Source organism: Saccostrea echinata, unplaced genomic scaffold (genome assembly GCF_033153115.1).
Source record: "Saccostrea echinata isolate AGI-Se365-2 ecotype Australia unplaced genomic scaffold, CSIRO_AGI_Sech_v1 ptg000025l, whole genome shotgun sequence".
Taxonomy (NCBI): Eukaryota; Metazoa; Mollusca; class Bivalvia; order Ostreida; family Ostreidae; genus Saccostrea; species Saccostrea echinata.
In genome coordinates this window covers 17171345-17199123 of record NW_026889774.1, presented here as the reverse complement: position 1 = coordinate 17199123, position 27779 = coordinate 17171345, and the positions used below count along the sequence as shown (strand labels likewise).

General features: G+C 35.3%; 1 protein-coding gene and 1 pseudogene across 2 annotated transcripts in view; one reads left to right on the top strand and one right to left on the bottom strand.

The window, feature by feature from the left end:
- The window catches only part of LOC133192068 (protein-associating with the carboxyl-terminal domain of ezrin-like), a 474471-nt gene that overhangs the window by 107034 nt on the left and 339658 nt on the right, over positions 1 to 27779 (bottom strand). For both annotated transcript variants that reach the window (XM_061327911.1, XM_061327912.1), the window contains one exon: positions 15956 to 16035. In XM_061327911.1, the coding sequence (XP_061183895.1) occupies positions 15956 to 16035 (80 nt within the window). The remainder of the gene's footprint in view (positions 1 to 15955; positions 16036 to 27779) is intronic.
- On the top strand, positions 11046 to 12722 carry LOC133192353 (uncharacterized; annotated as a pseudogene).

Below are 27779 nucleotides of genomic sequence, written 5' to 3'. Positions count from 1 at the left end.
GATTTTTCCTTTATATTCCTATGTAAAACTTTGATCGCCCATTGTGGCCCCACCTGACCCCCAGAGGTCATGTTTTGAACAAGCTTGAATCTACACTACCTGAGGATGCTTCCGTGTAAATATGACCAATCATGGCTTTGCTGTTCTTGAGAAGAAGATTTTTAAAGATTTTTCCTATATATTCCTATGTAAAACTTTGATCGCCCATTGTGGCCCCACCCGACCCCCGGGGGTCATGATTTGAACAAACTTGAATCTACACTATCTGAGGATGCTACCATATAAATATGACCAATCATGGCTTTGCTGTTCTTGAGAAGAAGATTTTTAAAGATTATTCCTATATATTCCTATGTTAAACTTTGATCGCCCATTGTGGCCCCACCCGACCCCCAGGGGTCATGATTTGAACAAATTTGAATCTACACTACCTGAGGATGCTTCCACATGTGTTTCATATTTTCAAGCACAGTGGTTCTTGAGAAGAAGATTTTTTAATGATGCCATTAATTTTTCACGAATTCTTAATTATCTCCCCTTGGAAGAAGGCGTGGCCCTTCATTTGAACAAACTTGAATCCCTTTTACCCAAGGATACTTTGTGGCAAGTTTGGTTGAAATTGGCCCAGTAGTTCTGGAGAAGAAGATGAAAATGTGAAAAGTTTACAACAACGACGACGCCAACGACAATGACAACGACAGACAACGGACAAATTTTGATCAGAAAAGCTCACTTGAGCCTTTGGCTCAGGTGAGCTAAAAAGTCTTATCAAGAACCACTGACTGGGCCCAAAAAGTTGAAACTTTCTTTACATAGACTTAGTGTAGCTTCAAATTTGTTAAAATTATGACCCACTGGGGTAGGGTGGGGCCACATATGGGGATCCAATGATTTACATAGAAAAATGCAGGGGATTTTTCCCATCATAAATCTTCTTCTCATGAACAGCTAGCAAGGGCATTATTGTCGTCCGTTTTCACAAAAGGGACCTAGGGGACATTAAATCTCATTTGTCTGTCAGTCTGTCCATTTGTCAGTCTGTCCGTCTGTCACAATAAATTTAACCTTCATCATAACTTCTGAATAATAAGAGATAGGGCTTTCATATTTCACATGTACATTACCTACAAGAACTTTCTAAACATACCATGATTTTTGAACCCATGACCTTGAAGTTTGACCTACTTTTCAAAAAATTTAACATTATTTTAAATGATCATTTTGAAAGAGAAAAGATAGGGCGTTCATATTATACATGTATATTACCTGTGACAAGACCTTTCTAAATATATCATGACTTTTGACTCTGTGACATTGACCTTGAAGTTTAACCTACTTTTCAAAAATGTTATATTTCCTTATAACTTTTGACTGAGAAGAGATAGGACTTTTATATTTGACATGTACATTACCTGTAACAAGATGTTTCCAAGCATGCTATGATTTTTTTACCCCTTGACCTTAATGTTTTACCTAATTTTCAAAAATTTTAACTTTGGTGATTACTTTTGAATGACATATGATAAGGCCTGCATATTTGAAACAATATGTCATAAATAATGGCATCCCATCCACTAGGACACGGAAAGCAGGGGACCACAATTCTTTGAATTTGCTTGTTAGTCATTTTGATATGGAAACATCCTCATATAGTGTAGATTCAAGTTTTTTATGCCCTGCCATGAATATGGCCGGGGCATATAGTGTTTGTCATGTCAGACTTCAATAAAACGTCATATGCTGATACATACTGATGTAAGCTTTTCAACTGCATCAAAATTTTTGACCTTGACTTTTCCTTTGACCTTGACCTTACTTTTCTTAAATTAGTGTCTAGATCAGTTTTGAATAAACAAGATATATTTATCAAACTTCATATGCTGATATATACTGCTGAGAGATATCAATTGCATCAACTTTTTTGACCTTGACTTTTCCTTTGACCTTGACCTCACTTTTTTTAAATTAGTGTTTATCTACGTTTTAAATAAACCATTTCTGATATTTTTATTGAACTTCTATGCTAATAGTAAATACATAGTGATATAAGCTTTTCAACTGCATCAGCATTTTGACCTCAACCTTTCCTTTGACCTTGACCTCTCTTTTCTCAAATAAGTGTTAAGCTCAGTTTTAAATAAATCATTCAAGATATTTTTATCAAACCTAATATGCTGATATGTATTAGTGAGAGCTATTCAACTGCATCAAAAATTTTTCACCTTGCATTTTCCTGTGACCTTGACCTCCCTTCTCTTTAATTTGTATTTTGCTTAGTTTTAAAGAAACAATCTAAGATATTTTTATGTAAGCATGCACTTATACATTATTTTGTGAGAATTTATCATCTATATCCATTTTTTTTAGATTTTAGTTTCAATTTTAAAGAAACTGTTCAAGATATTCTCATCAAACTTCATACACTCATACAAATTTTCATGTTGCATTAGTAATATACATTCGGCGGGGCATTTATGTCCTATGGACATATTTCTAATTTTCAAATCATGACCACCGAGGATAGGGTCAGGCCACAATAAGGGATCAAAGTTTTATAGAGATTTAAAAGGAAAAAAAATCTTCAAAATTCTTCTTTTTAAGAACAACAAAAGCATGATTAATATGGAAACATTCCCAAGAAGTGTAGATTCAAGTTTGTACAAATCATAACCCCATGGGTTAGGGAGGGGCCATTTTTTTCCATCTCCCAAAAGACGATTAGGCTACTGTGTAAAATGTAAGAGGAGTTCAGGGAACCAGGGGCTTTTTGCATAAAAAACATCATTTTTCGACCCCCATTTGACCCCCAGGGTGAAAATTCCGAAACCTTACTGCACATCTACATGACACCACCAACCATCTCCCAAAAGATGATTAGGCTACTGTGTAAAATGTAAGAGGAGTTCAGGGAACCAGGGGCTTTTTGCATAAAAAACGTCATTTTTCGACCCCCATTTGACCCCCAGGGTGAACATGAAAATTCCGAAACTTTACTGCACATCTACATGACACCACCAAACATCTCCGAAAAGATGATTAGGCTACTGTGTAAAATGTAAGAGGAGTTTGAGAAATAAGAGTGTGACAGACGGACGGACGGACGGACAGACATGAGTAACAACAATATACCCGAACTTTCTTTAGAAAGTGCGGGTATAATTAGACACGCAATAATATATTTACAGTACTTAGTTATATACACTAACTATCAGGCAACAAACCTGATACAACAGGGCATTGTTAAAATGCATCGTGTAATAGGCCGATGGCCGAAATATGGTAGCCAATGGCTTGTATATGTGGTGGGCTGTAGGCCCCCATGTATGTGAGGCCGATGGCCTAGTGACAGTGTGAGGCTGATGGCCATGAGTGAGTTAGGCCGATGGCCTTGCATGCGTGTTAATGGCCGATGGCCTTGGGACAGTGAAAGGCCGATGGCCTGGAGTGAATGCGGCCGATGGCCTGTGTGTGTGTGTAAAAATGGAGCTAAAATGGATTTAAAATAAACAAATTTCTTTTGGGGTTAAATAACACACTTGACCAAGTGTGAAATGCCCAAACGAAGTTATTATAATGTTAATATAATAGCTGAGAGCCCCAAAAGGAATAACCCAACACCACCACTCTGATCTGATACCAAAAACATTAAAGATTCAAATGAACATAGATACACCAAAAGCAAAATCATCTTCTTGAAATAATTTTTCACATAATACACTACATGTCAATAACCTTTAACTTCAGTTCAAAATGCCACCTTAATATGTTGGGACATTCCTATTATATTCGTTCATTAAATACACCATTATTGACACAACAATTGAAAACAAATATTTAGTTTAACAACTTCAATCTTCATAGAATTACTGAATTCTTACAACAGTCAAATTGAAGACATCAACTAAAATGCTAACAGTAACAGAGTATTGTCAACATGAGGTGAGCATAAGATGTTAGAAATTACATGCTACTCTAATTAAACTACATACACAGAACTGTTCATTATTAAACATACAGCTAGTACTTCATCAAAAACTACCAGAATATTTTCAACATGATGTGAACATAAATTGTTAAAAATTACATGCTAACTTCTCTTAAACTACATATACAAAACTTTCCATTATTAAACAAACTGCTAGTCCTTCTTAGAAAGTTTATGACAACACATCGCCTTTTGGGCACATGACAAAGTTTGATCATCAGAGCGGATGTATCTGGTATAACAGTCCAAACTCCATCTACCTAAAGTTTTGATCAGGTGGTCTTCCAATTGGCCACTGGCAGCAGAGGTAGCAGCTCCTATTCTGAATGAGTGACCATTGAATTTCTCGTCATCCAAACCAAGTGATTTGAGTATCTGCTTTAATTTAGTAATGAAGAAATGTCTTGATAATGGATTTCCACTTTCATCCAAGAATAAGGCTGAAGACATGACACAATTGCACCACTTTCGTCGAAGGTTTAAGTATTTTAACATGCACTGAACTGGGCATACAGCTTGACCTGATTGAAATAGATGGATCTGAATTCCTTTACAAAAAGGGTCTGTTTTAGATCGTTTGAGCATGAGGGTATAAGCCTTGAAATCTGGATCCATGACTACGTCTTCCACACACAATAAATTGTCTTGCTTAAGATTGTTCACTGTAAATTTCCAGCATCGAAGAAATGCAAAGAACGCTAAAGAGCAAGCAGCTTGCAACATGGTATCTAGGAAATAACTGAACATACCCCGTTGTAAGATGTTTTGAATTTGTATCAGAACACTGTATGTAATGGGTCTCCTTTTCTCTTTAAAACCCTGTTGCTTTTGAATTCCTCTCATCATTGTTTGCAACCTTGCACGTTTCAAATGAATATGATAGAGGATTAGAAATACCAGCTTTCACGTAATGGAATCTCACGGCTGCAAGATACAATTTGATGGTACTGTAAGTTAGTTTTAGGGAATTGCAGCAGTGTGTAACAAAGTAAATTAGGGTTTGCTCTGAGATCTCTGGTGGATGATAATTAGGCGCTTCTACACCCATCAATCATAGAAATTGGCAAAATACTGTAAATCCTGTTCTGTATGCAGTCCTAGTATTGTCACTAAGTGATGACTCACACAAGTTCCTAGACTCTTTCTCTAGTACAGGATTAATTCTTGTAAGGATGGAACTGGTACTGGCATTGCTGCTGCTGCTGGAGCTACTTCTCCGAATCTTGTCATCTGGAAATGAGAAAGAGAATCAGCAATAATGTTTATCTTTCCTGGGACATGATCACACAATATAAGGAAATTATTATTAGCTGATATCCTTTCTTAATATTTTCATAATCATAGGGGATTTTGATCTGCGTTTTTTGATTATCTGTATGGTGGCCGGATTATCACACCAAAATTTAATTCTCTTCCCTGACCATTTGTGCCCCCATATCACAGCAGCAACAACAATGGGGTACAATTCCAACAAGGCCATAGATAACGTGCCGTCACCTAAGTCTTGAATTTCTTGAGGCCATTTTCCTTGAAACCATTCCCCATAATAGTATCCTCCATAACCAATGGTAGAAGAAGCATCTGTATACAAGGATATGTCTGAGGCACAAGTCACATTTTCCTCCAAGAAGAAAGAGTGTCCCTTCCACTGCTTTAAAAATTTTTCCCACATAGACAAGTCCATTCTGCATTCCTTAGTTAAATTTACATGATGATGTAATTTTAGTAACTGAATGTGCCAATGTTAAAAGATACGAAATAAATGATCTACCTGCTGGAATAATTCGTGCTGCGAAATTGAAATGCCCTAATATGCTGAGAAGTTCTCTTTTTGTGCAGGAACATTTTGTCTCTAAATTGCCAATGAGAGAAAATATACGCTCTATTTTTTCAGGTGGAATACGTGCTTCCATTTTCACAGAGTCCAGTATAATTCCCAAGTATTCCATTTCTGTACATGGACCTTTTGTTTTCTTCTACGAAATAGGAATTCCTAATTTGCTAAACACTATTGTTAGTAAAGCCATACTCCTGAATCCTTCTTCACCTGTGGAATCCAAAGTCAAGAAATCATCTAACAAATGTAGCACATGTTTGATTTTGTAGTTATTGGTTAAAATCCAACAAACGGCCTGCGAGAGCATATCAAATATTTTCCGGCTACTTCTGCACCCAAATACTAATCGTTTGTAAAAGTAATATTTGTTTTTCCATTTTATGCCATAAAAAGGTTGAACACAATTTGACAAGGGTAACAACTTGAATGCATCCACAATGTCAGTCTTGCACATCAAAGAATTAACACCTAATGATTTCAAAATGCTTATGGCATTGTCTATGCGGACATACTGCAGTGAGTAATCTTCCTTATCGATTAGACTATTGATACTAACTTTGGATGTGGAGTCATGCAGTGATGAGAGGTCTACTAACAATCTGTATTTCTTAGAATATTTTCCTTCAGCAACACCAATAGGGCTTATACGATAGATTTCGAAAGGTGGCTCCTCATATGGTCCATCTACATAACCTTTGTCAATTTCATACTTGAGTAAAGTGTCTACTACTTCTGGTTTCTTCCTAGCTGAACTTAAATTCTTGCATTCGAATGATGTAGTTGGCAGCTGAGAAATTCCAGTATCAAATCCGTTCTCCAAACCATTAATAAAAGTATCTACAAAGTTTCTGTCTGGATGATGTTGCAATTCTGACTTAAATGCTTTGATGTTGATTGGAGTTAAAATATTTTGATTTCCAGAAACTGTCTCTAAGGAAGAACTAACTAGTCATTGTTTCTCACTTTGGTTGCTCTCTTTTTGTTTTGACATTGATTTACATTGCGTAGAGGTATGCTTCCCCATCTTACATGCTGAACATATATGTACTAAGTTACATGAGGGTCTATTGCACCCTGTGTCACTGTTGAAATTGTTACATATTTCTCTGCCCCTGTGAGTGATTCTGGGCCTTCCTTGAACATCCAATTGGTTTTGCTGTCCTCTGTTCCTGTTCTGACCTGAAGGTGAATTATTAGAAGCTGTATGGAACTTGCCTCTTGGACAGAAATGTGAAGTATGGTTAGCGCTGTTGCAATTGTCACATCTTATAACAGTCTGGCCAGCAAAAATGGTGGTAAACAGTTTTGTATCTCTAATCGACCAGTCAACTCTGATGTTTCGTTGTAGTAGAAGGGCGCTGGCTCTCGCTGAAAAAACCTTGTGGTAATCATAGAAGGCTGAACCACGTGTCATGGATGCCATCTCAACGATATCCCATTCATATGCATCCAGTTCTATCCTTCTCTCAGGATATACTTCACAGATAATGTTTTTGTATTTAGAGAATGCCAATATAAACTCACTTATAGTTAAATTTCTCTGTAATCTGGCATCAGAATTTTGTTTCAGTAATATATAGCGACCTTCTGTATCTTAGAATTTATGTTCCTCATTTTCGTGAGGCAAAAGTAACGCAGCCAAATTGACATCCTTACCTTGGATGATGTTATTCCTAAGGTTGGTGGACACGGTCTCAACATACGGAACAGAATCCAATGGAACACGAAAGCATGGTATACTGGTTCTGTCTGTTTCCAATAATGATGCATTATAGCTTGGGTTTTGCTGTTGTAAATTGCCAACAACATTTGTCAATGACACAAGCGATTGCTGGATATTGTTTATAGCATGACTCAGTGCCTCTATTTTCGTTTCACTTGTTGACTTCTGCCAGCCTTGTTCTCGCGGACTGTCTCTGAAGATGCCGGAAGTTCACTTATTCCTCCGCCATTTTGACTCTCGCTTAGGTCGAATCTTCCTTCGTCTGAAATTAGTCTGTTAAGATCTTGTTGATCATTTTGGACATTATCCCGATAAATTTGCACTAATTGAGATTTCCTTAACGAAGCTGGCACTACAATATTAGCGTCTTTCAGTTTCTGAATTAACTCGGCTGTCGACCAATTTTCGGGAACATTCACATCCCATCTCGAGATGCTCTCGCTATGAGTACGCACATTCCTTCCTGTATTATTACTTTGTTTTCTTTTTCTTCCGGTCATGTTTATTGTTGACAGTTTCACTTATAGGCCTATAGGCCTAAGGCTAAAGTTCAAGTCACTCAGCTGTAACATGTAAACAAATACATGCACGTGTGTCCTAGCTATAGTCACATACTGTTTAGAAGTCACCACTTAAAATAGACCACATATAACAAATAAGTAACATAAATCCAAGTTATAGTTATGAGATCGATATAAATTCCGAAGGAATCTGAAGAAATTCTTTGAGATGTAAACATGACAGTTGCAGATCTAGACAAGAAGCTAAGAATATGATTGGCTTAGAGAATCACGTGATAACAAGCATGTTGAAATATGATCTGGTCTACATGATTTTATATAAACAATATTTAAAAATTAAATAACATTAAAAATTGTTTATATAAATAGTAATTATCCAGAGTATCATATTTACATCACATGATTTAGTTAACCAATCGGATGAAGCCAACAGTTTAGCGCCATCATTCTCGAAGTCAGCATCTCGGCAATTATTAACGATTCCTTTGGAATATACCTAATTCATTCATAACAGTGATATATATCTTGTGGATGTACAATACTTGTGTTTGGTAAAGTGTAACAATGCACATTTATCGGAATAACTTTGCAGTAAAACTGTGAGAAATGCTATTTATCACGTGTGTAACAGCATGTTTGTGTTTACACTGACACGAACCATTGCGTGCATAATTAATATTGACCTAAATCTTTAATATCTGTGTTTTGTGTTTTATTCAATATTAACAATGACGGGAAGGAAAAGAAAAGCCACCTCTCAAGCTCAGAGAGTGCGTACGCGTAGTGAAAATATGACTAGATGGGACCTAAACGAGCCAGACAATTGGTCATCCGCTGAATTGGTTAATAAACTCAAACTGGCCAATATCATTGTGCCACTATTGCTCAAGAAATCACAATTAATTCAAATTTACAGAGAGAACATTCAAAACAAGGACAGATCGCAAGGAAATGAGAACCCAGTTGAAGGAGGAACGGGCGTTATCAACCACAGCCAAAATGGCGAATCTGTGGTCGAACTTCCAGCATCTTCGTACCGAAAGCAAGGCTGGGTGGAAGTCGTTACCGCAAAACGAGGCTGGGCGGATGTTGACATCTGAAAGCGGCAGTATGGAGGCCCTTGCAAGCGCTGTAGAAAGCATGAAACAATCGATGCTTCATATGGCCAATGAAATAAGCAACTTAAAAAGATTAAGTGAAGGAAGTGACACTCACACAAACACTAGAAGCCAGATACCATCTGTACCAACTGACAACGGCTCAGTAGCCAGAGTGGCGTCGGACTCGGTCCCATATATTGAAACAGTGTCAGCGAGCATTAGGAACAGCATTATTCAAGGTAAGGACATTAACTTGGCCCTTCTGATAATGCCACACGAGACAGATGAACATAAATACAATGAGAATGAAGGACGCTATATCGTTTTAAAAAATCACCATGATTATAGACTATCCAGAAATTTGACCCTGAATGAGTTTATCATAGTGTTTGCAAAGTATAAAAACATCCTATGTGCAACATATCCATGGAGACGTGAGGAACTGGCTGCATATGAAAGGGACATTGTAGAGATGGCCTCCATGACCAGAGGCCCCTCGTTTTACGAGTATCACAAAGCCTTCTCAGCCAGGGCCAGTGCTCTACTTCTTCAAAGAAATATCCAAATTGACAGGTCTATCAGAGACACAAAGTTATTTACAACTATATTCGCAGGGCAGTCTGTGGTAAGATGCGATTATTGTAATAGCATAGGACATGCAACTCATTTTTGTCCTAAAACAAAATTTAATGAAACATGAAGCCAGATAGATGAGCAGAACAGAACTAAACCCAATTCTGGTCGGCTTGACGTGCAAGGCAGGCCCCGCATTAATCACAAAGGGAAAGAAGTATGCAACAATTTTAATAGCCACAACGGATGTCACCGAAATTCATGTAACCTTCTCCATATATGCTCGGATTGCAAACTGAGTAACCATGCACTTGCAAACTGTAATAAATCGAAAGTGAAACAGAGAGACAACAATCATGCCAACAAGCAATGACTACATGAGTGTAAGAATTACACAGTTGATACTAAGACTCCTATAAATATTGACATTCTTGAGCAAGAATTAGCTAACCATCCAGATGTGAACTTTGTACATACTTTATTAGATGGTTTGAAGAATGGTTTTGATACTGGAATATCTGCGTTACCTCAGTTTTCTTTAGAATGTAGAAATTAACTTTCTGCAAGAAGTCAACCTGAAATAGTGGATGAATTAATCAAACATGAACTGGAAAAGGGATATTTGAGTGGTCCATATGAAGAATCTCCATTTGACATTTACCGTGTTAGCCCCATTGGTGTGGCACAGGGGAAGTATTCTAAAAAATTTAGACTGATAGTCGACTTATCATCTCCACACAACTCAGATACAGAAGCAAGCATCAACAGTCTTATCGACAAAGAGGAATATTCGTTACAACATGTACGCATAGACGATGCAATAAATATTCTTAAAACACTAGGAAATCATTCACTTTTATGCAAGACAGATATCGTGGATGCATTCAAACTGATCCCCATCGCTCAGATAGTTCAACCATTTTATGGCATTAAGTGGAGAAATCAATACTATTTTTACAGAAGATTAGTGTTTGGATGCAGGAGCAGTCCAAAAATTTTTGACTTGCTTTCGCAAGCTGTGTGTTGGATTTTGGAGAACAATTATGATATTCATCATGTGTTACACCTGCTGGATGATTTTTTGACAATTGATCCTCCAGGGGACGGAGGATTTCGATGCATGGCTGTCATCACTATGGTCTTCAGAAAGTTAGGTATACCAATTTCAGCAAAGAAAACAGTGGGTCCATGTACCGAAATTGAATACTTAGGTATAATATTGGATTCTGCATTAATGGAAGCCCGTATTCCATTGGAGAAAGTTGAACGCATAATTCTCCCTCATAAATAATCTCAAAGCAAAATGTTCGTGCACTAAACGTGAACTTCTATGTCTTTTAGGTCATTTCAACTTTGCTGCACAAGTAATACCAGCAGGAAGATCATTTACATCATATTTACTTGCATTAGCTTACACCGTGTCAGAACTGCACCATCATGTGAATTTGACTGCAGAATGCAGACAAGATTTTGCCATGTGGGAGACATTTCTTAGACAATGGAATGGAAAATCTTTTTTCCTGGAGGAAAATGTGACATGTGCTACTGACATTGCATTATATACAGATGCCTCGTCAAACCATGGATTTGGTGGTTTTTACAGTGGAAAGTGGTTTCAAGGAAGATGGCCAAGTGAAATCAGTGATTTAGGAAATGACCCACTCTCTATGGCATTATTAGAATTATACCCAATTGTTGTAGCTACAGTAATATGGGGTCATGAATGGTCAGGCAAAAGAATCAAATTCTGGTGTGACAATTTAGCTACAATACAAATTATCAAGAAACGTAGATCTAAATCACCAATGATTATGAAATTACTAAGAAAATTAACATGGAAATCAGCTTGTGATAATTTCATTATTCTATGTGATCATGTACCTGGAAAGAGAAACGTATTAGCAGACTCTTTATCTCGTTTTCAGATGACCAAATTCAGGCAGGCAGCTCCACTGGCATCAGCACACCCAGTAGAAATTCCATCTCTCCAGGAGCTTATCCTTTATTAGCAAAACAAGCAGAGGTACTTTGTGAATCGTCTTTAAGTAAAAATACCAAAAGCGCTTACAAAGTAGGATTTAATACATTTTGTCATTTCTTGTCATCGATTGGAATTGCAGCAGATGATTACTGTCCACCTCCTGTGTCTGAACAGATTTTGATATTTTTTGTAACACACTGTTGTAAAGCTCTAAATCTAAGCCACAGTACAATAAAACTGTATCTAGCAGCAATAAGATTTCATTACGTTAAAACCGGAGTGCTTAATCCTTTGTGCACTTCAAATGACAGTTGCCAAAAACTACAGGCTGTGTTAAGAGGCATTCAGAAGCAGAGCAGTCAAAAAAAAAAGACGTCCTATAACTTATGACATTTTATTACAAATGCATAAATTACTACTGCGTGGAATGTTTGACAAATTCATCGATGCAATGCTCATGGCTGCCTTCTCGTTAGCATTCTTTGCGTATCTTAGATGTGGGGAATTTACCGTGCAGAATAATAAAGAAGAGGATATTTTGAATGTTGTAGACATACTTATGGACGATACTATGAGTGCATTCACTTTGGTATTGAAGACCTCCAATACTGATCCATTTCGAAAAGGAATTAACATCAGGATTTTCAAAACTGACAAATTGGTGTGTCCGGTTAAATCTATGATAGAATACTTAAAGTTAAGAAAATCAAGGATCAACGGTAACAGAACTGCAGCTTTATTTGTTGATGAAAGTGGAAACCCATTGACGCGAAATTATTTTATCAACAAACTCAAACAGCTACTTAAAGTGTTAGGATATGATGACAAAAACTTTAATGGACATTCATTTAGGATTGGGGCAGCTACGTCTGCTGCCTCTGGCAAAGTTGATGACCATATGATAAAAACACTCAGTAGATGGAGCTCAGACTGTTACAGCAGATATATTCGTACCGACATGTAACGTTATCACGTGCACAGAAAGCTATGTGTTTTCAATGATGAAATGTGTATGATGTATTCAATGAAGGAAATGTTTATGTTACTGTCATTATAAGGATCTCAAGTAGTTGTTTATGATGAAAATATGTGTCGAGAATTTTGTAAATAATTAGTTGAATGTATCTCATGTGCATTGTTCTTGTACATATCTTTTATGTTGCTCTTGATGTCCATGCATTATTCTGTACTGAGGTTTTAAGTAACAGTTACGAGAATTTGTAGTGATTACTAGTGATGTATCACATGTGCATAGTTCTTGTACGTATTTTTATGTTGTTCTTGATGGATGCATTATTCTGTACTGAGTATTAGTAATATTTTCAACTTTTTTCAAAAAATTTTCAAGGCTATTATTATACTCCTAAAAATGTATAGTCTATTACACATCATGTATAAAGCAAGAAAACCACTTATGTACAGTAGGTAAAATTTGCTTATTCATTACCAGAACCTTAATATACTTTTAACTCTTGTAACTGATGTTTATTATAATCATTGTCAACAAATGTATATTTAAACTGCTTATGATTGGTAATTGGGTTCAATTATCAAATTAAGGATGGTGGTTATAACTTCCCTTCTTTCCTTTTGGGGCTCTCAGCTATTACAATTTGTTTTCAAATTTCATAACTTTTGTAATACCTTCGTTTGGGCACTTAACACATGAACATGTGTTATTTTTCCCCAAAAGAAAACTCACTAGAAACAGCTATACATGCATATGCAGGGCCATCGGCCTAGACACACGCAGTTATGCCATCGGCCTCTACTACAAGGCCATCGGCCTTCCAGACTTACAGGCCATCGGCCACTTAATTCACCAAGGCCATCGGCCACTCAAGTTCAAGGCCATCGGCCAGTCACTTACAGGCCATCAGCCAAGCTATTCACAAGGCCATCGGCCAGTCACATGAGTTTATTACAGGCCATCGGCCTCACATATGAAGGTCATCGGCCTTCCACAGACTACCAGGCCATTGGCCTAGAAAAAATTTACAAGGCCATTGGCCAGTCACATATCTTTACAGTTTACATATTGTAGGTGCAATTTCAACATAATTAGCCATTGGCCTTACATGTACATTTAAGTATTTTATCTTTGGTCAGTTTTGTTTAATGATTTTATTTGTATGCGTGTGTTTCTTGATGTTGCAATTGTTACATGATTGTCCAATAGCTGTCTAGTGGTTAGCGCGCCTGCCTTATAAACCAAAGGTTTTGAGTTCGATCCCTGCTGGGAGAACTTCTTTTTTTTTTTTTTTTTGCATTTTCAGCTTTTTTTTCAAATCAATTGACAAAAGAATCAAGAAAACGGAAGACCTGTTATTGCATAGGCAATGAGTATCTAGTTTTAATTCTCTTTATCTACACAGAGAGAGAGAGAGAGAATTCTTTTATGGCAAACAAAATACAGGAATGACAACATCCTCAACAATCCAAAACATTATTTTATCAAACACTAAAATGAAAAACATTGTATTTTTCACTCAACTTTTGACATAATTGACTTTCAATTTTTCTTCTAATATAAATTGCAATACCGTGTTGGGTTCTTCCATAAACCAGTACCTTAGACTCAATGTTAAAATATTCATTAAAACTTGGAAAAACATTTTTACAATATTGAGTACTACAATTTTGTCATTTTTGCATCATTAATAAAGGACAAGGTGCGTTTGATGTTGAATTTGGCCCTGTGTTCAAATTAAATAATATTACTCTCAATTCTTTCAGAGTGTGTATATTTTCAAGAAATTAATAAAGCGACAGTACAACTACAAATCATGTGCTTTCTCATTCAAATTTACCCAATATATCTTAAGAAATATTAAGGTATAAAGTTGATGTCAACAGTTTGAGAAAAATGAATATTCTCTCCTCATACAAAATAAACGTAATTAGAATCTGCCAGAAATTTAAAGGTTGTACAAACTGGAGCAATCTTAGAGATGTTTATTTGTACCATGTGAATTCTAAATGGCACATGCATACACTGTAAAGTTTACAATTATATTGGAATATGAGGTAAAAGCAATTCTAAAAAGAAAAATAAAACTTTTCCAATAAGTTATAAATTATGAACATTTTCATCTGCATTCAGACAAATTTTACAGTATTTATTTAGAAGTTCTTTTCTACTGACAGTTGTTTAATTCACTTAACAGATCACTTAAAATCTAAAACAGCTAAAGGGTTCTATACTGGAATGGTTCTTTTAGATCTTCAGAAAGCCTTTGACACAGTAGACCACAATTTTTTTTGTGAAAAACTCCAAGTCATTGGTGTAAAATAAGTTGGATGGTTTAATTCTTACTTTTACAGTAGAAAACAAATTGTAAATGTATTTCATGTGGGATATCTCAAGGCAGTATACTTGGGCCTCTTTTATTTTTATTGTATGTAAATGACTTCAGTGTCAGTATCAATTCTGAATGCAAAGTTCTTTTATGTGCAGATGATATGTTCAATTCTGTATGAACTTATTAGGGGGTCAGAGGTCATGGCATGACAGAATCACACGGTGAGATGATATCTTGTCTACATATTTCTGTCACAGTGAAACTGCTTTCTGAACTTCTAACTCGATAGCGATGAAAAAGATTAAATAACATGGATGTTTTTCATTCAACAGATGTTTATTAGATCTTTCTTTGGTGTGAAGAATGTTTTGAATAATATAATTAGCCTAAAATCGCGCTTACCTTTTTAACTAGAAATTCCTTTGAAGGTATGTAAACTGAAACCGACGATACCACCGCTTTTGACTTAATATATAAAGAACTCATACAATAATAGTAAGATTATTCTCAATAGCGATCATTGTTTTTTTTTTTTTTTTTAATTATGAACAGATATTACCTGAACTGGACTGCTGAACACCAATGTAAATATTCAAATGTTGGAGTGAGGCAAACTCTCAAGACCAAACAACTTCTAGGTCATTGCGCATCACAACATAACAATACGACGGGCCGTTTGTGTAATAAATGCAGTTCTATTCAGAACATTCATCTCAAATGTAAATATAATTAACAAACAACAATGTTAAAAAGTTCACTGGGAAATGAACTTGGTTGGTACGTGATCAAATCTACTGAGAAGCCCTTTGACCAACCAAGTTCATTTCCTAGTGAACTTTTTTAACATTGTTGTTTATTTCTTAAGTAAACAGTATCAAAATACATTTATGTACAAAATTTTAACATGTTTAAATTGAAAGTGATATTCTTTACCTGTATGCTGCAAGATCTTTTAGTAATACTTTGTCCAAGTTTTTGCTGTTTTCTTTCTCCAAAGCATTTGTTGGCAGATGCTGAAATACATTCAATTTGATAGTTTGTTTTTTTTACAATCTATATACAAATATGACATTTACTAACAAGAGGCCCAATTAGGGCCTTCACACTCACTTGAAAATATAACAACAATACAACCATGTAAATGATCGATAAGACAATAACATACTAGAAACTAGTTATAATTGTAACAGGAACCGTTACAGATGTTCCCCAAACGCTCCCCAACTCCCTTTTGGTGTCTTATTTCCTGTAAGCTTCATTAAATAAAGCAATCAGATATATTGGTCGTTTTACACATTACACGCGCGCGCACGCGCATGCATGTGCAGGATGACATGTCATCTTGTCTACACTATTAATATATTTTATAAAACTGAGTATCAAAGAATTTCATCAAAAAGTATAAAAGTAACAGCTATATTAAGTATATTGGTCATTTTATGCTTTGCACCAGGGATCGAAATTAACTTTTTTGACCACTAGCAAATTTTAGCTAGTGGAATTTTTTCTTACTAGCAATATTGAACTTTCACTAGCATTTTTTTTCCTCACACAGTAATTATTAAATTAACTTAAGAATTACTTGAATAATTTCATAGAAAACTTATTTACATCTTGTGAGTTAATTTAGGTCGTTTTATACAAGATGAAATCTGAACGGATACAGGGGGTGTGCAATTAAAAAAATTCAAGCACTAGCCCACAGACTAGTGCAAGTACTGGCAGCAATAAAATTACTAGCCCCAAGTAAATAGTTACTAGCTCAAACGTGGGGGGGGGGGGGGGGGGGGGGAGTAGCAACAAACAATGAAAGAAAATAAAACGGTAGTTTATCGTTGAAAAACTCAGGGTCGTAAGGTAATTCTTTTTAAAATTCAAGTTGAATTCCCTCTAGAAAAATTGAATCGTATATAAATCAATAATTATGATTGAAAAAGAAAATGAATTTAAAAATAAATTATCTTCCTTTTTTCTGGTTGTTGCACGTCTATCTCATTTAAATTGAAGCGGAATTATTAAATACACTGCAAATATATTTTTTGAAAATCACTTAACACTTTTTCTCTAGTTGATTAAGTGATCGTAAATATCTACATGTATTTACCATAAACAAGGAAATGGAGGAAATTCGGATTAGGGAAAAAAACGATCGTTTTAAGAAGTAAATAAGTCAGATAGTACTGCAAAATGGATGAGATTATGGAGATTTACGAATTATAGGAGAATGTTTCCTGGATATTTTTCATTGCTTGGGAATGTAATAGCAAACAAGAGGCCCATGGGCCACATCGCTCACCTGAGCACATTGGCAAGGCAAAAGCACAAATCAGTTCAGTACTGAAAAGATTACGGGGGGTGGGGTGGGGGGGGACTTGAATTTTTAACTACCTGATGATGCTTCCATGTCAATATAACAAATGGCTTTGTTGTACTTGAGAAGATTTTTAAAAAATTTCCCATATATTCCTTTGTAAAAATTTGATCCCCCATTGTGGCTCCTCCCTATCCCAGGGGTCATCATTTGAACAAACTTGAATCTAAACTACCTGAGGATGCTTCCATATCAGTATGACTAAACATAGCTTTTCTGTTCTTGAGAAGAAATTTTTTTCTATGTTCTTATGTAAAACTTTCGATCCCTCTATTGGGCCCCACCCTACCCTCGGGGGTCATCATTTCAACAAAATTGAATTTACACTACCTGAGGATGCTTCCATATCAAAATGACTAAACATGATTTTCAGTTCTTGAGAAGAAGATATTTTCCTATATGTTCCTATGTAAAATTTTCGATCCCCCATTATGGCCCATCTCTATCCCCTGGGGTCATCATTTTAACAAACTTGAATCTACACTACCTGAGGATGCTTCCATATCAAAATGACTAATCATGGCTTTGCAGTTCTTCATTAGAAGATATCTTCCTATATATTTCTATTTCAGACTTTTATCCTCCATTGTGGCCCCGCCCTACCCCCGGGGGGTCAGGATTTGAACAAACTTGAATCTACACTATCTGAGGATACTTCCACATAAATATGATCAATTAGGGCTTCACTTTTCCTGAGAAGAAGATTTTTAAAGATTTTTCCTATATATTTCTATGTAAAACTTTGATCCTCCATTGTGGCCCCGCCCTACCCCCAGGGGTCATGATTTGGACAAACTTGAATCTACACTACCTGAGGATGCTTCCATATAAATATGACCAATTAGGGCTTTGCTGTTATTGAGAAGAAGATCTTTTCTATATATTTCTATGTAAAACTTTGATCCTCCATTGTGGTCCCGCCCTAACCCCGGGGTCATAATTTGAACAAACTTGAATCTACACTACCTGAGGATGCTTCCATATAAATATGACCAATTAGGGCTTTGCTGTTATTGAGAAGAAGATTTTTAAAGATTTTTTCTATATATTTCTATGTAAAACTTTGATCCTCCATTGTGGCCCCGCCCTACCCCCGGGGGTCATAATTTGAACAAACTTGAATCTACACTACCTGAGGATGTTGCCATATAAATATGACCAATTAGGGCTTTGCTGTTATTGAGAAGAAGATTTTTAAAGATTTTTCCTATATATTTCTATGTAAAACTTTGATCCTCCATTGTGGCCCTGCACTACCCCCAGGGGTCATGATCTGGACAAACTTGAATCTACACTACCTGAGGATGCTTCCATATAAATATGACCAATTAGGGCTTTGCTGTTATTGAGAAGAAGATTTTTAAAGATTTTTTCTATATATTTCTATGTAAAACTTTGATCCTCCATTGTGGCCCCGCCCTACCCCCGGGGGTCATAATTTGAACAAACTTGAATCTACACTACCTGAGGATGTTTCCATATAAATATTATCCAATTAGGGCTTTGCTGTTATTGAGAAGAAGATTTTTAAAGATTTTCCTATATATTTCTATGTAAAACTTTGATCCTCCATTGTGGCCCCGCCCTACCCCCGGGGGTCATGATTTGTACAAACTTGAATCTACACTACCTGAGGATGCTTCCATATAAATATGACTCATCATGGCTTTGCTGTTCTTGAGAAGATTTTTAAAGGTTTTTCCTATATATTTCTATGTAAAACTTTGATCCTCCACTGTGGCCCCGCCCTACCCCTGGGGGTCATGATTTGAACAAACTTGAACCTATACTACCTGAGGATGCTTCCACATGAGTTTCATCTTCCCTGGCTTTGTGGTTCTTGAGAAGAAGATTTTTAAAAGATGCCATTAATTTTTCACTTATTCTTTATTATCTCCCCTTGAAAGAGGGTGTGGCCCTTCATTTGAACAAACTTGAATCCCCTTCACCCAAGGATACTTTGTGGCAAGTTTGGTTGAAATTGGCCCAGTGGTTCTTGAGAAGAAGTCGAAAATGTGAAAAGTTTACAGACGGACGGACGGACAGACAGACAGACGGACAGACGGACTACAGACAAAATGTGATCAGAAAAGCTCACTTGAGCCTTCGGCTCAGGTGATCTAAAAAGTGAATAAAAATACCTGTAGTGCTTTTCATGTATTACATGGGTAATTTTAATTTCTACTAGCTCGAGGGGCTACCTCTGAGCATAAAATCACTAGCCCGACCCCAAAAATGGTAGCCCCGGGCATGAGATAATGCTAATTGCACATCCTGGAATAAACTGGGAAAAAAAAATCCAAAAAAGTTCGGTTTTTTTACTCGCAAAAGTTGGCGACCACAGGTCGCTTTTAACTCACAATTTCTGTTTTTAATTCGCATTTAGCGAGTATTTCCCGTTATTTTCGACCCCTGTTGCATGCGCGTGCAGGTGCATACATGTGCATGTTGACCATATCATCTTGTCTACACTTTTTTTATATTTCTATTTTGTGAGTTTCAAAGCATTTCATCAAAAATTTAAAATTTACGGCTATATCAAGGATATTGGTCATTTAACGCAATGCGCACGTGCATGCATGTTCTTGCATTCAATTTTGATAGTAGCATAATGTAGGAATCTATTATACCTATCTATATTTTAAATTTCATCCTGTTTTGTTGAGAACCAAGAAAGTTATAACCATTTAAAGTTTAAGCTAATCAGATTGCAGCACACGTGCATGCGCGTGTTTTCATGATAATTCTTATTTATCTGTTATTTACAGGTCTACCTGATCATTAAAACTAAGAAAGTACTTTTTGTATTATACAATAAAAATTCTAGCATAATTCTATTATTCTATTAACCTTTCAAATACATTATTTACAGTGATTAATTATCAAAGGTGAATGGAAAAGGGGAATGACTTCTCTCAGTAGAATAAAAATTAATAGAGCCCTGTCCAGGACCTGATTGCTTGACCAAATGGTCCAGATGTTCAAAAATCTGGTAAAAATACCCTTGCTTATCAAAACTTTTACTCAGTTTGCCAGAAGCAGAGAAGAATTTCACATGTATAATGCTTTTTTTTAACTACACATTCAACACATCCATACCCTAACACCAGAACCTATGACCCAGGGTCAAGAAATTTACAAATTTGGAAGAGTTACCCTCAGCATCATAACTATGCACTTCAAAGAATTAAACATTTCCACTATATTGTCAATAGCCCCCCCCCCCCCCCCCATCCCTGGTAATGCCAGAACCCCTGACCCTGGGATAGGACCACAATTTTTAAAATTTCTGTTAGAAGTACCCTTTCATCTTCACTATGCAATTTGTTTATCTGCTCAACACTAAGGAGCAGACAGGATTAATTAATAGAATTAATGCATTTTCATTATATTATCAATAGAGCCCCATCCTTACACCAGAACATCTGACACAGGGGCCTTGAAACTCAAAATTCTGAATGAATTTTACTCTTGCTCATCATAACTATACACTTAGTTTCTTTGCTTTATAACCAGAAGAGAAAATAACATTTTCAAAGATATTATGCTTTTTCACTATATCATCAATAGAGCCCCCCCCCCCCTTCCACCAGAATCCCTGACCCTGGGGCAATATATTTCACAATTTTGGAAGAGGCATCTTTGCCTACCATAATCATGCACTAAGTTTGTTAAAATAATCTCCAGGGACAGAAAAGAAGATTTTCAAATATTGATGCATTTTCACTTCATAATCAATAGAGCACCACTCTAACACCTGAACCCCTGACCCTGGGGCCATGAAATTCACAATTTTGGAAGAGGCACTCTTGCTCATTATACTATGTACTTAGTTAGCTTATTTAATACCCAGGAGCAGAGAAGAAGATTTTCAAAGAATTAAGGCATTTTCACTATATAATCAATAGAGCCCCACCCTAACACCTGAACCCCTGACCCTGGGGCCATGAAATTCACAATTTTGGAAGAGGCACTCTTGCTCATCATAACTATGTACTTAGTTACTTTATTTAATACCCAGGAGCAGAGAAGAAGATTTTCAAAGAAACAATGCTTTTTCACTATATATGATCTATATAGCCCCACCCTAGCACCAGAACCCCTGACTTTGGAGCCATGAATTTCACAATTTTGGTAGAGGGCTCAATGCTTAGGCCAAACAAAAAAATATGTGTGGTTCCGGTTACACTTCCAAAAAAAATTAGGGTAAGTAGGTAGGGAATTTTTTTTTAACAAAATGATTTTCTTAATTTTTTCTAAATAATACCTATCACTGCTTTGCAAATTGCATTTAGATGTGGTGTGATAATATACCAGTCAATATTGGTAGGGGACACCTACATGCCAGCTTGCTTTGGATTTAACACTATTAAACACTTGCACTACGTTTTGCAAGGAGGCCATCATTGCTGAAGCTAAACTTAAACTGGAGCCATTGATGGAATTCGGGGAAAATTGCAGAAAAAATATGAAAATTTCCAAAAAAAGTTTAGGGTCGGGGGTATAAAATAGGGAAGGTTGGGTAACCGGAACCACACATATTTTTTTATTTGGCCTTATTACAGTCATAACAACAGTTTGACTGCTAAGTAGTCCAGGAGTAAAGAAGAAGATTTTTAAAGATTGCATTATTTTTGGTGTTTTTAGCCCCACCCCTCAGGCCCCAGGGGGGCAGGGACCTGAAATTCTGAGTTACTCCAAGGTTTTGTTTAAAGTAAAAATATATTCTACGTCTCTATCGCGCTGAGAAAGGGACGAATGGGGGAATGAAAGTAAGCTACTGGTATAACAAATAACCAAAAAACAAGAGGCCCAAGGGCCTTGAATTGCTCTTCCGATAAACTGTATAACCTATAACTTCTGTTTGAAACCTCTAAGTATCCTGTATATTTAGATAAACACTTGAAATTCCAATTCACACTCTGAAAAACCAAGATGATTCTAAGCCAATTAGTACCTGAGAGTTGGTCATGGTGACCTACTTATCACTTGTCATTCTCTGAGGACCCATCAACTAAGTTTGATGACTCTAAGCCAATTAATACCTAAAATATTTTTTTAAATTATAACCATAAATTTTTATAAGTAGGTCAAAGTGACCTTTCAGTTTTAGACCTTTTCAGTTGTTGTACTCCAAGGACCCAAGATGCATCAACTGACAAAGTTTGATGATTCTAAGCCAATTAGTACTTAAAATATTTAATTAAAGCCATAAATTTTCAAAAGTAGGTCACGGTGACCTACTTTTCAGTTGTTGTACTCCGAGGACCCAAGATGCATCAACTGACAAAGTTTGATGATTCTAAGCCAATTAGTACCTAAAATATTTAATTAAAGCCATAAATTTTCAAAAGTAGGTCACGGTGACCTACTTTTCAGTTGACCTACTCCGAGGACCCAAGATGCATCAACTGAAAAATTTTGACGATTCTAAGCCAAATAGTACGCAAAAAATATTAAATACAGCCATAAAATTTCAAAAGTAGGTCACAGTGACCTACTTTTCAGTAGTTGTACTCCAAGGACCCAAAATGCATCAACTGACAAAGTTTGATGATTCTAAGCCAATAAATACCCAAAATATTTAATTAAAGCCTTAAATTTTCAAAAGTAGGTCACGGTGACTTACTTTATAGTTGTTGTACTCCGAGGACCCAAGATACATCAACTGACAAAGTTTGATGATTCTAAGCCAATTAGTACCCAAAATATTTAATTAAAGCCATTTTGCTAGAACTATCATATTTTAAGCGTATGAATCACCTTGATGAATGAGTGATAAATTTTACAGTTGTGACAATTTTTACAGCTGTGTTTACAAGGAGTAATATTTAATTAAAGCCATAAATTTTCAAAAGTAGGTCAAGGTGACCTACTTTTCAGTCGACCTACTCCGAAGACCCAAGATGCATCAACTGACAAAGTTTGATGATTCTAAGCCAATTAGTACCTGAAATATTTAATTATAGTCATATAAATTGAAAAGTAGGTCACGGTGACCTTCTTTTCAGTTGACCTTTTTTGAGGACCCAAGATGCATCAATTTACAAAGTTTTATGATCATAGGTCTTAAAATGTCCAAATTATGCCTCTAAAACGCTTTGAAATCAAATGCCTGCAAAGTTCAAAAAGTAGGTCACTGTGACCTACTTTTTAATAAATATGTTTTACAGCCCCAAGATGCATCATCTTACAAGATTTAATGATTCTAAACCTCTTGGTATTCGAATTAATGACCTTAATTGTTATGAAAAAGATTAGCCATAAAGTTCAAAAAGTAGGTCAAGGTGACCTACTTTTTAGTTGATGTACTTCGGGGTCCCAAGATACATCAACTGACAAAGTTTGATGATCATAGACCTTAAATTGTTCAAAATATGCCTCTAAATCATTTTTAAAAAGAATGGCCACAAAATTTAAAAAGTAGGTCACCGTGACCTACTTTTGAGTCAACATGATATGAGGTCCTTAGATGCATCAACTGACAAGATTTGATGATCCTAGTCCTTATAGTAAGCAAAATATCAACATTTTAATAAAATGTAATTTTTGGAAGAGACCTTGAGACTACGCCCTTTGCCCCAGGGCAATTCCCCATGCAAATGTTAATCTACAACATATCCTCATGCTTTTGTGTAAGTTTGGTGATAATCTGCCCAGTGGTTCTTGAGAAGAAGATCTTTTAGCAACCAGTACTTTTGTTTCTATTTTCCTAATTATCTCCCCTTGTTTAAGGGTCACAACCCTAGTTTTAGTATAAAAGGAAGCCCTTGGGCCAAAGATACCCTTTGACAAAGAATGAATCGTTTAAATGTCCAAATCTGGCCCCCAATAATTTACAAAAAATTAAAATTCAAGATTTTCTACATATTTTTGCCTCAACAATTTCAAGTTTTACTTCCTTGCACTGTAATTAAGTATTTATCTGATTAATATAGCAGGGGTACGTTGTTTACATCGATTTCTTGTAGACTTTAGGCCACACCCCCATTTTGCAAGCCCATTTTTTATATGAGTGCATGGATGTTTCAAGTTGTCGTAAATACGGTCATTGTAAAGAGTTATATATGTCAATTACATTCATGAAAGAAATTGAAACAGTCTTGTGCTCATTTGTTATTTTCCAAAAAGGTGCAAAATCACGGGTACTTCTCTCTATAGTAAAGGCACCTTGTTTACAAATTTCAACCCGTCTTTGACCTCATGAATAACAAAGCACTGAACACGTGACTCAAATCTATTCACTTTCATGCTTTGAGCACACCTATGCGACACCTTGTCTGTTGTCTGCGAGCTATGATGGTCAGATCATTTTCAAATGGATAATTAAAATTCTGGGAGAAAACTTTTTTATGATTAAGATGTGTTCAGATTTTTGATTTACTTTTTATCAAACGCTATTTCAGTTGATTTTGTTTGAGTTTTTTTTGGTATCTATCAATTTATATTGAAGGCCTGTAGCATATAGCTTGCACTTACCGCCTGTGTCTCATAAATACAGAATTTTAAAATTTAAATTACTGTTGGTATAAATTATACATTTGCCTTTGTTCCTAAATATACATCTTATTCAGTGCTATGTTCATTGACTCTTGGAAGATATAAAAGATATTTTTTCACTTAAAACTGTCATTAATTTTCTAGACCGTTATTTGAAAAACACCATTTCATCATATCTTTAGAAAAATGAACTGTTTGTTACAAGTGCACAAATGCATACTTCCAATTGAAGTACTGAGCGCTAAAAAGACCTGTGTATCGAATGAAAAGTGCATTTTGGGCAAATGTATTCATCCAGTGACTCTTCATTTGATTAATTGAAAACGACATACAATCAATCAATCAATCTAATAAAAAGTCTCTGGATGAATACATTTGCACAAAATGCACCCCTAATTTGAATAGAGGGAAGGCTCAGGTTTCTTCTGACGACACTGCAAATGCTAAAACTTTTTACATCGACACAAAATCTGACAAATATATATATATATATTTCTTTCTTTTTTTTTTTTTTTTTTTTTTACAAATCATGTAAAAAAGTCCATGTTCGCCAGTAGTTTTAATGCATAATGTTTTAAAGCAAGAAAATGCACTTGTATGACTCTTTCACATGTCCGATTAACGTATCATTCAAGATTTAGATATTAGGAAAAAAAATCAGTCGAATGAAAGAGGGGGTTAAGAATACCTCGGAGGGATTTATTGTTTATCTTACTACAGGGAGGGAGTCTGTTGAAATCAAAAAGTACAGGAGTGGATTTCAACAATTAATGAATTTCTAACTGAGGAAGATCATATTACATATGGCATGAATAAAACATCATTTTTTTGAAACAATGTAATTTGGACTGTACAAAGTACATGTACACTGATACTGATGTTTCTTTATTCACCAGCGATGAAACTGACGTGTATTGACGTTTAAATCTTCACTTTCTTAACAAATTATTTTTTATACACAGAGTGTAGTTCTATATCATAATTCAACCATCTATGTGTATTTGTTGTAAAACTCAGATTTTGCAAAATTATATATATATATATATATATATATATATATATATATATATATATATACCGTAAGTTTTGGAAGATAGGATGATACTTTTTTCCTCAGAACTGCTGGGGTCGTCCTATTTAACGAATTGACCTATCTAAGGCTCAAGTTTATGAGAAATGCCCCAAAATCAGTAAAATTTAGGTCAATTTCAAAGCAAATCTGTGCCATTTTCGTATTTTTAAAAAATTATTTTACCGAGAAAAAATAAACAATAAAGAATTAAATATTTATTCCATTGATTTCTTACAAAATAAGTTCCATTAAATATCCGTCGATGTGCAAAAAAAAAATAATATATCATCTAGTAAATAATGTCTCAAATTATATTTACAACATGCTGTGTCCATCTTGTGAAGTTGGAAGTCGCAATCGTTTACTAAAAATAAAACCGCAACCGCATCAAAGTTTAAAATACGGAAGAGTTTTCACAATCGCAATTGTAATTTTTTTTTTTTACCATTTATTTGTAACGATTAATTGAAATAGTATACCTAAATATTTTTTCATTGTCTTGTGATATTTATTTAAATGTAAAATGCGTGAAATAAATTTTTGCCAGTAAATTCCTAAATTTATTCTAGTCATAACTATTTTGTTTTATATCCCAAATGGTACACTGAATTATACAAAGATTGGCTTCTAATAGAATTTTAATTGTCTGACAGATAAAGGGATATACACTGCATGTGTACACAAAGGTGTTAACACCTGTGTTGGTTTTAACACCTCCGGGGCATGATTAACAGATCCATGTGCCGTTACAGGGGTATTAGTGCTATACATCATTGAACAAACAAAACTGTAAAATTCATGATGACTGTTAAATTGCAAATGTACTCTCAATTAAATTTATTTGTTACAACAAACGTGTTTTAGCAAATCCCTGGACAAGAAATATAAAAAATGGCGGTCATCGAATTTAATATTGTACCCCGGTAAATAATGTCGGAATAAAGGAATGTGTCCACGACGTTCTAAAATGGAAATGATTATTGTTTGATTTCGGGTATTACTCTGATTATAGCTGTTGTATACTACCGTATTTTTGCATTTAACAACAGTCAAACTACGACTGTATTGAACAGGCAAGTTGGAGAAAACACGTTATATCACAATTTAAGGAAGTTTTAACTATGTTTGTATAAACACTATTACAATGCTGTACTCATAAAAATACCAGTTTATTTTCTCAATACGTTAATATCTCAGGTTAAATTAAAGAGGTATACATGTTCTAATACGTAGTACAGTTATATCTACCTAAGAATCTCTTGAAATCGATAAACAAGCCTCGTCCTATCTTCCAAATTTGTCCTATCTAAGGATTTTTTGAAAATTATGGCTGAAAATGAGCCTTTCGACCTATAAACCCCATCGACATATACCCCAAAAATTACAGTATATATATGTATATATATATATATATATATATATATATATATATATATATATATATATATATATAGATATACATACATATGAAATAAATTCTAATTATGTAATAAGCTCAAATGAATTAATCATTTCTTTTAAAAAAAGGTTTCTTTAAAGTTTGAATTAAAAATAGTGTATTCTTTGTTATACGTTCTGTTTACAAATTCCATTGTGTATTTACATGTAATGTATAAATAATTTAACGAATTTCCAGTAAATCATTTCAAATACAACTCGTAAGTTAAGCAGAAAAAAAATCAAAGTTAAGCCTGCCAAATTAAAAATGTATGCTTATATTTTGTCGGTCTCTATCACGAAAAAAGATGGTTTTTAGGTGTCAGTTTATCATAAAACAGTACACCTCGAACACATGCTATTCACACTAATTGCAC